Source organism: Danio rerio, chromosome 11 (genome assembly GCF_052040795.2).
Source record: "Danio rerio strain M-AB ecotype USA chromosome 11, GRCz13ab, whole genome shotgun sequence".
NCBI classification, from domain to species: Eukaryota; Metazoa; Chordata; class Actinopteri; order Cypriniformes; family Danionidae; genus Danio; species Danio rerio.
The window spans coordinates 44,750,001-44,767,976 of record NC_141031.1 but is presented as its reverse complement, the minus strand read 5'-3'; the positions used below and the strand labels follow the sequence as shown (position 1 = coordinate 44,767,976).

At 36.1% G+C, this 17,976-nt stretch overlaps 1 protein-coding gene across 4 annotated transcripts in view; it reads right to left on the bottom strand.

The window, feature by feature from the left end:
• iffo2b (intermediate filament family orphan 2b) overlaps positions 1-17,976 on the bottom strand; it is a 73,630-nt gene that overhangs the window by 18,279 nt on the left and 37,375 nt on the right. For 2 of the 4 annotated variants that reach the window (XM_087274272.1, XM_087274273.1), the window contains exons 2-4: positions 11,466-11,526; positions 5,988-6,083; positions 3,893-3,952 (exon numbers count right to left, since the gene is read on the bottom strand). In XM_087274272.1, coding sequence (XP_087130398.1) covers positions 3,893-3,952; positions 5,988-6,083; positions 11,466-11,526 — 217 coding nt within the window. The remainder of the gene's footprint in view (positions 1-3,892; positions 3,953-5,987; positions 6,084-11,465; positions 11,527-17,976) is intronic. The other 2 variants (XM_087274274.1, XM_087274275.1) reach the window with 1 other exon arrangement.

The following is a 17,976-nucleotide window of genomic DNA, read 5'->3' as shown; positions in this document are numbered from 1 at the left end:
ATTACGCTGAGTTTTTCTGCTCTAAGGACTTATTATGCAGTCTCTGTTGCCATCTTGTGGATGGATAGCATCAACCGTCTTTGCTCGGCTCAGTATGACAGGCAATCTCCAAATTCATTCATTCATTCATTTTCTTGTTGGCTTAGTCCCTTTATAAATCCGGGGTCGCCACAGCGGAATGAACCGCCAACTTAACCAGCATATTTAAGCGCAGCGTATAACCCTATATCCACTGCCCTATCCACATATAGGCACTATCCTTATAAATAAACCGCATAGCTGCAATCTAAACAACTACATTCTTGCCTCAAAGGTACATTTTGTTGTCCAACAGCTGCAATATTTGTCAAACTGAAGTGGGCAGAGTAATACTAAAGACTATAGAATACCTTAAAGGGATTTGGTAATACAGAAGGGTGAAGAGACTGTATGAATGCTGTTATTGCATGGCTATCAGCCAATCAGATTCGAGAACCAGACAGAACTGTTGTATAAAATATAATAAACGATTTATTAAAATAAAATGAATGTAATAAATGCAATTCATCTTTTCAAAACAAAAGTACTTCTGTTTATTTAAGTAAAAAATACATTTGAAATAGCGGAAAAAATGATCAGTTTAAAAAAAACGATTTTCATGTTTTTGTCCAATAAACAAAAGAAATAAAGCAAGTAAATAAAAATGTCAGAACTTTTGGGTGGACGTAAAAAACCAAAACGAGTGTGAACAGTGATAATTATCATACAGTATATTTATCTGCAGTGTGTATGTGACCCAGAAACACTCTTCAAACACACCTGATCGCTGCCAATCACTGTAATCACATGCGGAACATGAATTATAAGCTACAGACGAGGACAGGAAAACACCAGTCATAAATCAGTGTCATTGCACACAAATGCAAGAGCAACGAGTTAGTCTTGTGGTCAATCCACAGGCACGCAACAAACTTCAGCTCCTTTCACCCAAAGGCCTGATGGGAAACAACTGCTCTGACTCATTTATTCTGTTTAATCAATGCGGTACACTGTGTGTTTTCGTTACAAAACAGCAAATATTTAGGGAGGATTATTTCCACCAGATAATAAAGAAATGTCTGTGGCCAGTATTGGGGGTGACGTGAGTTATGTAATAATATTACTTTTCTAAGTAACCTACAAAGTAACGCATTACTTAATAAAGTAATAATAATTGAGTTACTTGCAAGTTATTTTTAATTTTAATTCAGATAAACGTTAAATCACACACTCAATGAGAGAATGTGTGCATTATTTCAACACATGGAAGAAAAGGAAAAGAGGATTATAGTCTCAATGTGTGATTTTACTTCACTAATAAGACAAAACAAATGTCCTTTAAACAGCCCCTCTGATGAGTTTTTAAAAACTACCATCTATGCAGTGTGTAACAGCTCTAAGTGAATGAAAACATCCAGAAAATCTGGAAGTGCACCATGTTTAAAACTATTGACTCTACTGAGTCGACTCAGAGACATGAATTATTCATCCTTTGTTCAGATCTTCTGCTTGCACGTGTAAACGTCAATACAGGATATTGCCAATGTCCTATAAACTGCCAGATCGGGTAAAACGTGAACGAGCCTTTCCCTTCAGATACTGGCGGAGTGCGAGGTTACTATCACTGAGAGATGGACAGACATGCGGCTGTGGGGAATAAAGGGTTAAAGTTGGTTTTCACAACAACACCACAGCATAGCCAAACGTGCTGTATTTGTTCTGTCATTTTTCTGACGATTGATACAATAACCTACGCTGCAGCGCAGGATCGCCGGCCATTTGTTATTAAAGGAAGGAGTAGCAAAGACTACTCATGTATGGGACTTTGTCAGTAACTGTTACAGTTTCTCCTTCCTCCAGATCCTGTGTCTCTCAGGTTAAAACTGTGTGAGCTATTTCACATATTGCATCCAAAACCACGTTGAAAATGCGGGATGTGCTTCTTCCTTTACCGATTTAAATTAGTTTTGTGCTTGCGATCTGCTGCTGTTTGTGGCTAGGGCCACCATCGGTTGTTCCTCACACGCGGCCAATTTTTTTTAAATAGTTCAACTTTTGCCACTGTGTGGATTAATACTGAATGGGTGTCATTGTTATTACTTGGGGTTAGGATTAAGAGTAGAGTAATATGCTGGTGTTTAACTGCATTGATTTAATGCACTCCTGCATTAGGCTCACACATACAGTTGAAAACAGAAGTTTACATACACTCTAAAAAAAAGGAACATAACCATTTAAAAAAAATGTCTGATGGTAAATCATACTAACCGTTTACTATTTTAGGTCTGTTAGGATTACCTAAATCATTAACATTTGCTAAATGCCAGAATAATGAGAAAATCTTTTTAGAGAATTTTAATTAGTTTCAAGACTGTCAACAGTTTATACACATTTCCTGGGTATCTTTTTAGCTTTGCTTTTAAACTGTATAACTTTGGTCAGATGTTTTAGGTATCCTTCCACAAGCTTCTCACAATAATTTGAAGGAATTTTGGCCCATTCCTCCTGACAGAACTGCTGTAACTGAGTCATATTTGTAGGCTGTGTTGCTCGCACAAGCTTTCATCTCTGCCCATAAATTTTCTATAGGATTGAGATCAGGGCTTTGTGATGGCCACTCCAAAACATTCACTCTGTTGTCCTTAAAGCACATTTTAACTACTTTGGGAGTATGCATAGGGTCATGGTCTGTTTGGAAGACACATTTGTGGTCAAGTTTTAATTTCCTGGCTGATGTCTTGAGATGTTGCTTCAGTATTTCTCCATAATGTTCTTTCTTCATGATGCCATCTATGCTGTGAAGTGGACCAGTCCCTCCTGCAGCAAAACAGCCCCACAACATGATGCTGCCGTCCCCATACTTCACAGTTGGGATGGTGTTCATAGGCTTGTAAGCTTTCCCCTTTGTCTTCCAAATGTAACACTGCTCATTATGGCCAAACAGTTCAATCTTAGTTCCATCAGACCACAGGACATGTCTCCGAAGATTAGTATTTTCCCAGTGTTATTTAGCAAATTGTAATCTGTTTTTTGTTGATTCTGGCTTGTTGATTTTCTCATGTTGTCACACAAGGAAGCAGTGTGTTTGAGCTTTTCCTTAGATCATTTCCTCATTCACACACACATACTATGGACAATTTACTCATCCCAATTCATCTGTACTGCATGTGTTTGGACTGTGGGGGACACCGGAGCACCCGGAGGAAACCCACGCGAACACAGGGAGAACATGCAAACTCCACACAGAAACGGCAACTGACTCAGCCGAGGCTCGAACCAGCGACTTTCTTGCTGTGAGTTGACAGCACTAACTACTGCGCCACTGCGTCGCGCTATTAAGCATAACAGAAACAAAGTTTATATAGTGTATGTAAACTTCTGGCTTCAACTGTATACTCTGTACTACTTCATAATTGTGGTGGGCGTTTCTCTTTGTCTTGTGCTGAACCCAGTCGACCAATCACAACAGACTGGGTCATCGGACCAATCGGTACAGATTAGCCTCACACAAAGGAGGGGTTTGGGAACAAATGAATCTCTGAACGAATCATATGGGAGTCACTGGGATAATAAAGTAAAAATAAATGCAGATTATAAGACAATGAAAGTGTTTTTTGACCTTGCACGCATATCAGCATGTTGTTGGAGACCCCTAAAACCAAAATATGACCTTTTTTAATGCAAAATAGGGGCTCTTTAAGATGACATTAATCTCTATATACGCCATGTATAGCTCTGAGGTCAGGAAATTATACATACTGTAAGCTTCTGTTGAAAGCTTGTGGGCATAAAATGAATCAAGGCAATTGTTTTCCTTCATTAAACTCCTCATGGCTGAGTTTTTACAGATGTCATGTCTTGCATTCTCTCTTACTTTCAGGTCCAGGATTTTCCTCTGGTTTTCTACAGCTTTATTGCGGCGTCTCCCGCCAGCCTTTATAATAAACACCATTACAGTTCAGTTCTTAATTCTCCAAAACTATGTATATCTTTAAAATGCTTTTAAAATGCTTTACTCGTTCATTCAGCTGCTGCAAATCGAGGATGTGTTCTAGTGAGGTATTGCATTTATGACAAATTCTGCATCCAAAAACTATCCTAAACTTTTTAAGTGTATATTAGTAAATTTTGGATCGTCATAAATTCTGTTGCTTAGTTATGTGCCCTCCCAATCGTCTTGTGACATCATCCACATGTCTTTCATATTTAATTTCTGGCCACATTAGAGCTGGAACAGCAGGTTAACCATTAAGCATATTTAGTATTGTAGTCCTTAATCGCAATGATTGCAGTTTTATTTATTTTTTTCTTATTACTGTCTTTAATAAAATAAAATCCATCAATGTTTTTTAATTAAAATGTTTAATTTATATACCTTTATTTACTTATGTTTTATTTGTTTTATTTATTTATTTGTTCATTTATTTGTTTTATTTATATATTTGTTTCTTTATTTGTTTTATTTATTTATTGTTTGCTTGTTTTATTTATTTGTTTTATTTATATATATATTTTCTTTATTTGTTTTATTAATTTATTTTTTATTTGTTTTTTTTGTTTCTTTTATTTATTTGTTTCTTTTATTTATTGATTTGTTTTATTTATTTATTTATTTTTGTTTTATTTATTTATTTATTTATTTATTTATGGTTTGTTTGTTTTATTTTTAAAAAATTTATTTTTCTTGTTTTAATTATTTATTTATTTGTTTTATTTATTTGTTTCTTTTATTTATTTGTTTCTTTTATTTATCGATGTATTTGTTTTATTTATTTATTCTTTTATTTATTTATTGTTTGTTTGTTTGTTTTTTATTTATTAAATTTTTTAGTTTATTTATTTGCTTGTTTTATTTATTTGTTTCTTTTATTTATTTATGTATTTGTTTTATTTATTATTTATTTATTATTTGTTTGTTTTATTTATTTATTTGCTTGTTTATTTTTTTATTTGTTTTATTTATTTTTTTTTCTTTTATTTATTTATGTATTTGTTTTATTTATTTATTTTATTTGGTTTATATAAATAATAAATAAAATCTATCAATGTATTTTATTTTAATTGTTAAATGTTTTTATTTTCATACTTTTATTAATTAATTTATTTATTAGTTTTATTTGTTTATTTATTAATTTATTTGTTTGTTTGCTTTATATAAATAATAAAAACATCCATTAATATATTTTATTTTTAATTTTATTTAGTGTTTTTAATTGTTTATTTATTTATTTGTTAGTTTTTATTTATTTATTTATTAATTATTATAATTTTTTTTCATCAGTTATAAAAACATTACTGTAAGTTTATTTTGGACACATGAAAAAAAGAATGTTTATAATTTTTATATTTCCTATTCATTTACTATAGTTTAAATTATTGTTATTATTATTATTATTATTATTATTATTATTATGATTATGATTATTATTTGAATTCTGTTGTATCGAGTGCTCTTTTTATTTAAATTATTTTTTAATAAAACGGCAATCTAGCTGCTCAGATTAAGGAAATCCAACTAAATGTTTGTGGCCACAAAAGTCCTTTAAGATGCTTTAGGGTTAATCTCCTCAGGTGTTTGCGTAAATATGCATTGAGAAGTTAATGACAAAATGCATCTTTATACAACTATTCAGATACTATTCAACATGTGTGTGAATTGGGAGACTTGGCATCAGTTTGTTTGCATGTCGTGTTTTGCCGCAGGTCAAAAAAAGAGTTTGATGATATCGAAGTCCTGCAAAATTCAGCAGATTTACTTCTGCATTAACTAATAAAAACTAATTGAAAAGCTGAGATCTTTATCCAGCATCATAAAAACATCAGACTGTGTTTTACTTGGACTGAAAGCTCATTCTTGTGTAATGATCTGATGATGCGATAAGAAAACAAAACTCTTATGATCTTATGCAACAGGTAAGAAATGAAATGAGATTTTAGTGTATGATATTTTAGGCTGTAGAAATACTCACATCACTCATGAGGCTCTTGAAAACCACCAGTTCAGCTTTCAGACGTTCAACCTTCTCGTTCAGCTCATCCTGAATGGCTTCGGATTGATTTACATTCTAAACACACAAGACAACAATATAAGAATATAATGGATAGTGCGTTTGTGGTGATATTTTGCTAATACGCTGTAAAAAAATATCTGTAATTGAACAGTTTCTGTATTTTGTGATGTTTTTAGTTAATTTATGGTTGTGAATTTTGCATTATGGGATGTTGATCTCTGCTTTGTTGATTTTTGATGTCGAAAATTCAACTCTACAGTTTAGCAAAGTGACTTTTAAGGGCATTTTATAGACAATATAGCACTTAAAACTATTAAAAATGTTCATAAAAGTCACTTTTTGCAACTTTCAAAGGTTAAAAGTTGTCGGAAGAAAGATTAAGGTCCCATGATGTGATTCAAAAACATTAATAAACGAGGGAAAAAATTAAATAACAACACGAATCACAAAAAATGCTCACCAATGCTTTTTCTATTTGATCAAAATGAGCAGAAATATTTTTTCAATATTTCTATAATCCAATAAATGATTATACTATGTGTACCTGGTGTTATATTGTCATTTAAATTAATTTATATTGATATTCATTTCACTCAAAACTATAGTAAAGGTGAGGACTGGACACATATGCTAACATATTTGAAAATGTAGTTTATTCCTGTAACTTAAACCTGAATTTTAGGCATCATTACTGCAGTCTTCTGTGTTTTATAATCATTTTATCATAATGATTTGATGCTCAAGGGCAGCACGGTGGTACTTAGCACTGTCACCTCACAGCAAGAAGGTCTCTGGTTCAAGTTCTGACAGGGTCAGTTGGCATTTCTGTGTGGAGGTTGCATGTTCTCCCCGTGTTTGTGTGGATTTCCTCCGGTTGCTCTGGTTTCCCCCACAGTCCAAACACATGTGGTACAGGAGAGTTGATTAAGCTAAATTGGTCGTAGTGTGTGTGAATGTGAGAGTGTATGGGTGTTTCCCAGTACTGGGTTGCAGCTGGAGGGGCATCCGCTGTGTAAAACATATGCTGGATAAGTTGGCAGTTCATTTTGCTGTGGCGACCCCTGATAAATAAAGGGACTAAGCCGAAGGAAAATGAATGAATGAATAATTTGATGCTCAAGAAACATTGTAATTTTGTTTGTGGTGAAAATGTAACTATTCAAATCTGGGATTGTTTTCACGTTCACTCATTAATGAGAAGTTGCTGATAAAATATGATGTAGTTGGAAAATACTGCTTTTACTTATAGTGTTTGTTGTTTTGGAATTTGAAAACTGCATAAATTTAAATAAATAATTATGAGGGTTAAAAAAATCTAAATGATTTCAAAATGTATTTTAAATAAAATGTCCATTTAACAAGTAATCTGTTATTGAATATGCAATGCACCTATAAATGTATTTATTTATTTATTTTTACTTTATATATTGGCGGCGCAGTGGCACAGTAGGTAGTGCTGTCGCCTCACAGCAAGAAGGTTGCTGGTTCGAGCCTCGGCTGGGTCAGTAGGTGTTTCTGTGTGGATTTCCCCCATGTGCTCCGGTTTCCCCCACAGTCAAAAGACATGCGGTACAGGTGAATTGGGTAGACTAAATTGGCTGTGTAGTGTATGAGTGTGTATGGATGTTTTCCAGAGATGGGTTGCAGATGGAAGGGCATCCGCTGCGTAAAACTTATGCTGGATAAGTTGGCGGTTCATTCCGCTGTGGCGACCCCTGATTAATAAAGGGACTAAGCTAAAAAGAAAATGAATGAATATATTGTTTATGGGGCGACACGGTGGCTCAGTGGTTTGCACTGTCATCTTCAGCAAGAAGGTCGCTGGTTCGAGCCTCGGCTGGCTCAGTTGGTGTTTCTCTGTAGAGTTTGCATGTTCTCTCTGTGTTCGCGTGGGTTTCCTCTGGGTGCTCCAGTTTCCCCAACAGTCCAAAGACATGCTGTACAGGTGAATTGGGTAGGCTAAATTGGCTGTGTAGTGAATGAGAATATATGGATGTTTTCCAGAGATGGGTTGCGGCTGGAAGGGCATCCGCTGCGTAAAAACGTGCTGGATAAGTTGGTGGGTCATTCCGCTGTGGCGACCCCGGATTAATAAAGGGACTAAGCCGAAAAGAATACGAATTAATAAATATATATATCACCCGGAGGAAACCTAAGCGAACACAGTGAGAACATGCAAACTCCACACAGAAACGCTGTAGGGATTTTTAACAGTTTGACCCAAAGAATGACCAGTCTGGTAGATGAAGAAGAGCCGGAGTCAGAGATTTAAATAAATAAATCAAGTTTAAAATATTTAATAAAAAATTATGAGAAACAAGATGATGAGAAAAGAATAAACGTTGGTCCATGATGAGACGGATTGGAAAGCAAAAATCCGAATCCTTCAACGCCAACTGACCTGATATATAAATATCTATTTTAATATGTTAGTTTATTCATTTATTTAATAATTTTTTTTAAAATACATGTATATTTCAATATGTATTTATTATGTAAAACCAGACTTTTATCCTTGGATAGCATTAATTAATGCTCACCACTGCTATTCATTTAAATCCTATATTAAACATGCACTATTTTTCTTTAAATAATCCTCACAGAACAGCATCAAATCAACAACCTATTGTTAATGCATAGCTTTGATCCTGCATTACAGATCTCGAGTTTATTAGTAAAGCCTAAACAGATATTTAAAACTCCATAAACGCATGAACAATATGAACATAATCTTCTTTCTTAATAAAGCCTAGGCAGATTATAAAATGCCATAAACACATGAACATAAACATGAAACCCTCTTGAGTCTAATGAAATGCCCACAGCGGCCGGAGGGGAAATTGGTTGGACTGGAGGCTGAATTTAAAGAGCAGCTTGTGTCCGTGTTGGAGATCTCAGGGGACGCTGGTTTTGCTGAGCCGCAATCCAGCACAAACACAGAAGCAGGAGTTATTGATTGTGCCGCTGCATCAGCAGAGGACGAGACTCACACCTGCAGCATTTCAGAGATCTTCCAACACAGCGTTTACAGCCCTGACCCACTAATACTGGAGCTCACTCTCTCTCCCACACACACACACACACAGCGGTTTATATCTGCTCCGACTGCATGTCTGCACAGTTACTCATCATGTATTTTAGCATGATGCTATGAATACTCACAGAGTTAAAAGCAGAATGCATTGATTTTATTTACATGGCCCTGTTGCTATGTGGTTGCTAGGATGTTGATCACTATTCTAAATGTAACAATTACATCATTTAGCTTCATTAATAGCTGCATGTGTAACAAGATATATTTAAAGGGGAGCTATTAAGCCCCTTTTTATTAGAGGTAAAATAAGTCTGATGTCCCTAGACTGTGTGTAGGTGAAGTTTCAGCTCAAAATACCACACAGATAATGCTTTATACCTCTCTGAAACTGACCCTTTCAGACTTTGATCCTAATTGTGCCGTTTTGGTGACTGTCACTTTAAATTCAAATGAGATTGTGCTCTTTTCAAAAAAGGGCGGAGCTACAAACACATGTGCCTCAGTGAGATCTTTCCTAGTGGGCGGGGCTTTCCACCTCTAATGACATGTACAAAGGGAGAATGTTGTAATTTACAGTGGTTTCGTTTCTGTCAGCTTTGTGTTTTTGACTGTTTGGCGCCATCTTGTGACCGAATAATGCGCTGGTTAGTGTATACTCCATCAGCTGTTTTTGTTCAGCTTTCATTTAATTCAAGTTTTAATAAATTATTACAGCTCAGAACAATGTTTTGTGTCAACTAGCTGTGTAATAAGCAGGATAGGGGGCAGCACGGTGGCGCAGTGGGTAGCGCTTTTGCCTCACAGCCAGAAGGTCACTGGTTTGAGCCTCGGCTGGGTCAGTTCGCATTTCTGTGTGGAGTTTGCATGTTCTCCCCGTATTCCCGTGGGCTTCCTCCGGGTGCTCTGGTTTCTCCCACAATGTGAAGTTTATTTATAAACAAATTTCGAGAGGATCACGTTCTTATGATTGTTCACAGCTGTTCCAACTTTAGCTAATTACTGAATATCCTATCAGACGATCCTTAACTCACTATAAAAACCCAGACTTTTCTCATCTCAATATCTTCGTCTTGAAGAAAACCCCCCACCCAACCCTACTTTCCCTCCTTTCAAACGGCGTCACGGTGGCCAGCTATTAGCGCTGTTGCCTCACAGCAAGAATGCCCCTGCTTTAATTTTTTTCCAAACCAGACGGCATTTCTGTGCGGAGTTTGCTTGTTCTCCCCGTGGTCGCGTGGGTTTTCCCCGGGTCCTCCGGTTTCCTCCCACAGTTCAAAAACAAGCACTCTAAACAATTAATCCACATACTTTAGCTAAACTCTGAGTACACCTTTCAGCATCCATATCTGACACTTAGCTACAACAAGCAAGAGGGGGAGTCATCGACATCTACCTGAGCTTAAACTCCCCTCTCGCCTTGCAACGGGAGGATCTTATAAGCTCAGGGCTCTCTCCCGGGATAGCACGCCAAACTAGCTTTATTATCAATCATCAGCTAAGTGTGAACTCTTGAAATGTGTGTGAATGAGACTGTATGGGTGTTTCCCAGTGATGGGTTGTGGCTGGAAGGGCATTCGCTGCTTAAAACATATGCTGGGTATGTTGGCGGTTCATTCCGCTGTGGCATCCCCAGATTAATAAAGGGACTAAGCCAAAAAGAAAAAGAATGAAAGAATAAATAAGCAGGTTAAAGTACATCCAGGAGGTTGTTTTCACAGAATAGAGCCCTTCGCTCTTATTCAACTGTGCTCTGCTTTGCTTCAGGCTACTGATCAACCTATCAGGCTTTATTCTGTGATAACAACCTGCTGGATGTACTTTATTTCTAACTTACAGTAATAAATGGAGCCTCATAGTGTTATGAATAGGAATTCATTCATTTATTTTCCTCCGGCTTAGTCCCTTTATTCATTAGTGGTCACCACAGCGGAATGAACTGCTAACTTATCCAGCATATGTTTTATGCAGCTGATGCCCTTCTAGCTGCAACCCAGTACTGGGAAACACCCATACACTCTCATTCACACACACTCATACACTACGGCCAATTTTGTTTACCCAATTTCCTTATAGCGCATATGTTTGGACTGTGGGGGAAACCGGAGCACCCGGAGGAAACACAAGCCAACCTGGGGAGAACATGCAAACTCCACACAGGAATGCCAACTGACCCAGCCGGGAATCAAACCAGCCACCTTCTTGCTGTAAGACGACAGTGCTAACCACTGAGCCACGGTGTCACCCTGAATAGGAATTAGTTAGTAAAAATATGATGACGTCTGCTCACTTGATGATCTGATAAGGTTTTAGGCTCATAAAGTGAGCACCACACATCATCGAAAGCCCAAATGTGATTAATATCGCAGTGTGAATGTCTAGACATGTGATGCAGATGAGCAAACCTCCTGCAGCGACTGCACCATCACCTCCATCTGCTCTCTTCTGGACAGCTCCTCCTCCCATCTGAAACACACACACACACACACGTTTGGGTTACATATTTTATGTGGAAGTGAGCTCTTTTCTGCAATAGTTTTACGGCTTTCGATTCAATAGTCTAACGGGGGAAACTAATAGGAAATTACAAATAACACAAAATGGTCAAACTACTTGTTGCACAAACAATGATACATTTAAAAAAATCTAAATTAGCAGCATAACAAGCTTTTTTTAACGCTTAAAAGTCAAAGGAAGAGAATGAGAACGGAAGTCTCGAGCCAATGTTTTATAACATTAACAAATTAGGTCAATAATTGAGGGATTTTTTGGTCCTCACAACATGATTAATACCAGAACCACACACACACACACACACACACACACACACACACACACAAACACACAAAATGGTTTACATGTTTATGGGCACTCTCTATACACTGCAAAAATGCTTTTCTTACTTAGATATTTGTCTGGTTTCTAGTCCAAATATCTAAAAATTCCTAAATCAAGAAGCATTTTCTAGACAAGCAAAACATATTGTCTTGTTTTGAGAAATAATATGCCAATATTAAGTGACTTTTTCCTTAAAACAAGCAAAATAATCTGCCAATGGGGTAAGCAAATTAATCTTACGTTTAAAAAAAAACAAGATTAATTTGCTTACCCCATTGGCAGATTATTTTGCTTGTTTTAAGGAAAAACTCACTTAATATCGGCATATTATTTCTCAAAACAAGACAAGATGTTTTGCTTGTCTAGAAAATGCTTCTTGATATAAGAAGTTTTAGATATTTAGACTAGAAACAAGACAAAATATCTTAGCTAGAAAAGCATTTTTTGCAGTGTTTGTCCTGTACACTGTAAAAAAACAATATGACAAAAAATCATGATGACGAATGTTTTTAGGTTACTTTAACTCATTTAAATACATTAATCAGGCTTCAACTGCATTTTTGAAGTTATATACAAAGTTTAATCAGGTTGATTGGTGTAAGTTGAGTTGACTAGAAAAGTCAAGTTGATTCAACTAAAACATAAAGGCTATATTCTACACCTCTACCCCTAAACATCCCTCACAGAAAACATTCTGCAGCTTTAAATTCAATTCAACTCTATTCAATTCAACTGTTTATTGTCATGTGCACAGTAAGGAAACACATTTTCCTGTACAATGAGATTCTTACTTTGCCGTCCACAGTGAAGTCATACAACACATAAATACACATATTTACACAGAAGTGACTGAAGTATGATTATAAAATGTAAGTATATAAATATCTATGAACGTAAACAATATATAAAACTGATTTAAGTAATGAAACAGATGTAAACAATGTACAGTGGTTCTTAAATTGTGCTTATTATGCAAAAAGTGCCTAGTGCAATTGGCTTATGTGCAAAAAATTGTGCAAACTGGGATGGAGAATGTAGTGTTGTACTGAGCAGAAAAAGAGACTGTTATGTGCATTGGTTATCTGTTTAGAAGTCTGATAGCTGATGGGAAGAAAGAGTTCTTGAGTCTGGCAGTCCTGCATCTCACACTCCTATACCTCCGCCCTGAGGGTAGGAGTGTGAATAATCTGTGTTGTGGGTGAATGGGGTCTTTCAGGATGGAGGCAGTTCTCTTGTGGACTCTGTGATGGTAGATAGTCTGCAGAGAAGGCAGTGGGGACCTGATGATCTTCTCTGCAGTCCTCACCACTCTCTGCAGACGTTTGCGGTCCTTTACAGCAGGGGTTCCCAAACTTTTCAGCCCGCGACCCCCAAAATAACAATGCCAGTGACTCGCGACCCCCAATATCCTCTAAGGTGATTATAAATACAGAAACCTTGCATGCAATGACGCAGACACACCAATTAAACTTGTATCAGTGCTTAAAATGTGCCAGAAAGTATAAGCTGATGTTATAAAATCAAAATGCATCTGACGGTATTGCTGCCTTTAATATAATGTAATTACCCCAGGGGTCGCAATCCAATAGAACTAGTAACTATAAGCTACTATAGTAACTATACAGTATATAGTAACTATAAACGACTATTTTTATTTTCAGTATAGTTATGGATAAAATATGTTAATTCTTATGGTTTAATAAAAATAAATCGAATTTTGGAAATCACCAGGCGACCCCCCTTTCATTGCCCCGCGACCCCCACTTTGGGAACCACTGCTTTACAGTAGTGTTGCCATACCATACAGTAATTAAATGTTCAAAATACTTCATTCTGTGTGATTAATCAGCTGTTTAAGATCCTCATGGGGACAAAAAAAAAGTCCCCACAACATTAAATGTATTACTATTAACCTCATATTAAACTTATTGTGGAAGTAAGCTCTCTTCTGTAATTGTTTACTTCCGACTGAATTGTGTTTGTGGGGAAATGGCCAGGAAACAGGAATAATAAACGGCAATAAATGGTCTAATTACACTTAAAATTATTTTTTATTTTGCTTGTTTAAACTACTTATTTAAAATGAGCTAAAACAACACAATTCTTGAGATTTCATTGGGGAAATTTATATTTTTTATTTTCAATCAACATAAATTTGTTAAAAGTGTTAAGTTAACTTAATCAATTTGTGTTGGGACAGGATGGATGAATTGTGTGGAACCCTGCATTTTTAACAGTGTACTTGCTGTACAAACAAGTGGTTTTATGACTAGACATGGAAAAATCTAAATAATATAATAACAAAATACCAATTTGCAACATTAATAAGCAGCATAACAAGCTTTTTCATGTTTATAAATCAATGGAAGTGAATGAGAACGGAAGTCTCGAGCCAAAAATGCTACATATAATAACATGAAGGAATAAGGTCAATACTTGAGGGGTCATTTGGTCCCCGCAACATGATTATTACCAGGACCCCACACACACACACACACACACACACACACACTCATAAGTCATCTGATGCCATGAAAACAGCAAACACCATTACTTTATATCTTGACAACTTTCCTGTTGTGGCAACAGCCTCAATACCTAAATCCTAATGGATTAACCACATATTAAAGTTCCTATATCTCATTTTTTGAAGCTTTATGAGCTCTATCCACAAAATCAGATAATATATAACAAGGTCTGACATCAGCTGAAAAAACTAATTCACATTACATAACCAGCATTACATAAAACAAACGCAATAAATGTAATAATTTTAAGATTAACCATTCTAATTGGATGCGTTATTATGTGGTAAAATAAAATAACAATGGTGATTGTTAAATTGGAGACGAGTTATCATTGAATCATACGTTTTTTTAAGTTACTTTCGGATCAAACGTCTCAAATTGGTGTCTGCATTAAAGTAAATTTACAAAAGTGATTCATCATTATGCACCAAGAAGTGAAGTGATATCATTATTTATATTTATATAAAATTAACTAATATACTAATACAAATACATGTGTGGCCGGCATGGTGGCTCTGTGGTTAGCACTGTCTGTTACCTCACAGCAAGAAGGTTGATGGTTCGAGTCCCGGCTGAGCCATTTTTTGTGTGGAGTTTGAATTGCCAGTAGTTTATATGTGTGAATGTGAGTGTGCATGGGTGCAAGAGGGTTGCGGCTGAAAGGGCATCCGCTGTGTAAAACAAACTGGATAAGTTGGCGGTTCATTACACTGTGGTGACCCCTAATAAATAAAGGGAATAAGCTGAAAGAATATGAATGAAATACATGTGTATGTGTTTATATCCACTATATCGATTGTTTTGTCTAGAACTCTACAAAATTTTAAATATAAATGTAGTCAATTAGACAATTAAAAAAATAATAAAATACCAAAAATGGTGGATTTTTTTTCTTCATTTTTATATTTGCTTTAGACAACCAATGTTTTACATTTAGAAGAGCGGATCAAGAATAACCCAAATCACACACACACACACACACAAAATATTTATCATTCGTACAAGTTGTCTTTTTCTGGAGAAAAAAATGAAAAATAAGCACTAAACGAAAATTTACATTTTTTTGAAGAAATGTCGTCAGACCTTTATAAAAAAAATATTAACATTTTACCCAAATTTATACCTAATAAATGCAGTAAAGTCAATGGGCCCTATCATACACCCGGCGCAATGTGGCGCAAGGCGCGACACAATTTTTGTATGCTTGTTGCAGCTTGGCGCAAGAGTTGTTTTGACATTTTGCAGCATGCTGTTTAAATAGCAAATGCATTTGTGCTCATATGTGCGCCCATAGGCGTTCTGTACACAATACAGTTTCAGTTAGTTCTAGTTTTTGAAAAACTCTTTATTTGTTTTTATTTTTATTTCAGTTAATAAACAATTATTTTACATTTTAGTTTTCGTTTTTTCGATCGTTTTCGTTAACTATAATAACCTTGCTGAAAATGAGGCAAGTAAAAAAAATATGCTTCAGTCGGCACAACAGCCTAGTGGTTAGCACGCCGACATATGGTGTAATAGCATGTCAGGGCGTTGCGAGTTCGAATCCCGGCTCGACGACATTTCCTTTCTCTCTCTCCCAATTCGCTTCCTGTCTCAATACTGTCCTATCTAATAATAAAGGCAAAAAGGCCAAAAATAAATCTTTAAAAAAATATATATATATTGCTTCAAAGCAAAAGCTAGATTATTTACTTTGTTTTGTTTCCCCCATTGGCAGATTATTTAGCTTGTTTTAGGGAAAAAACTCACTTAATTTTGGAATATTACTTCTTCTCTTGCTTCTTGTTACAATTTTTTAGGTATTTAGACTAAAAACAAGACAAAAACTAAAAAATTTTGCAGTGCAGTACTTACATTTAATCATTTAGCAGACACTTTATACAGTATATTACACAGTATCTCCATTTCATTCAGTATTACTGAGTGACAGCCTGCAAGTGTTTGATATATTGTTGAGACTCAGTGAACTCAGTGTCTTTATATGAGAGTCATTGATCGCCGTGCTCAGGAATCCTCCAGTAAAGCCTCCACTGTGCTCCTGCTGGCGTCTGTAGTCTGTGTGCCCACCCGAAGGTGTCTGTGTCTGCAACATGATCCTGCGCTTAGACTCACAGCGGAAAAGCGGAAGCTCCACACAGAAGGGTTACACATACAGCTGAGGGCTAAATTATTAGCCCTCCTGTGCAATATGCATGCATTCATTTTCCTTCAGCTTAGTCTCTATTTCAGAGGTTGCCACAGCGGAATGAACCGCCAACTATTCCAGCATACGTTTTACACAGTTAAACAGCAACCCAGTATTGGGAAACACCCATACACACACACTCATACTCTACGGCCAATTTAGTTCATCAATTCACCTGTAGCGCATGAGTTTGGTCACAGAAATGACAACTGACCCAGCTGTGACTCAAACTAGCGACCTTCTTGCTGTGAGGCGACAGTGATAACCACTGAGCTACCATGCCAGATAGCCTATTCATATATTTAGAAATGATAATTAAACATATTTGTTTCTGAGACTTCAGATGTACGTTTAAAACAGGCCCACTACAGAATCAAATATCACATTATGTTATTATGTGGCCTCTGTTTGATTTATAGCAGGGTTTTTCAAAGTCTAATACAGTGGGCCTCTCTTTTGACACAACTTATCCATTGGCGCCCCCCTCTCCTCTCAAACACGCACGCACACACGCACACACACACACACATGCACATATATATATATATATATATATATATATATATATATATATATATACAGTATATATATAAAGACACAGACAGATGTCAGACTGTTAACTCACTTTTATCATCATTTGCATGAAAGTGCAATTATTTACAGAGTAATGACAAGTATTTTAATATAACGTTTTTAAAACTAGGATGATGGTTCAATATGAATAGAACAGATCCAAGAACTGTCCATCCCAGTCAAAACAGTCGAAGTTTAGCGGGTCTCATGCTGTCATTAGCCAAAATATCTTGACAAACCACACATAAAGGTCGTGGTTCATCAGCTGGTCCTGTCCACGTAAATCCTAAACTCAAATACTGATCATCATATCGTCGTCTTTTGGGTTTAATCCATGAACTTGAAGGCTTTGAATCGGGCGGTCTCAGAAACCGATCCATTGTATTAGCAGGCTGTATTGGCGGGCTTGCCAAACAGAAGCGAATTCACAGCTATGGCCTTCTGGGTAAAAAAGGTTTTCTTATTTTTGACGTATTATTTTTTTTTAGCTTTGTTTAATTAAAAAGTTTAAATATGATAAAAAATACATATAATAATGAAACTTAATAATTATATTTTTATTATATAACATTTTTTCCCGCGCCTCCCCTGACATGCTCTGGCGCCCCCCAGGGGAGGCGCGCCTCACACTTTGAAAACCCCTGATTTATAGCAACCCATAGAGTTAATAAAAATCAGGAAACCACAACCTAAAGAGCAGCTTCTGAAAGCCCTGAAAGCGTTATTTAAACACATCTGCTTCTTCTGCTGTAGACGGTGACTGACAGCTGTGAAGAGACGCTTGTAAAT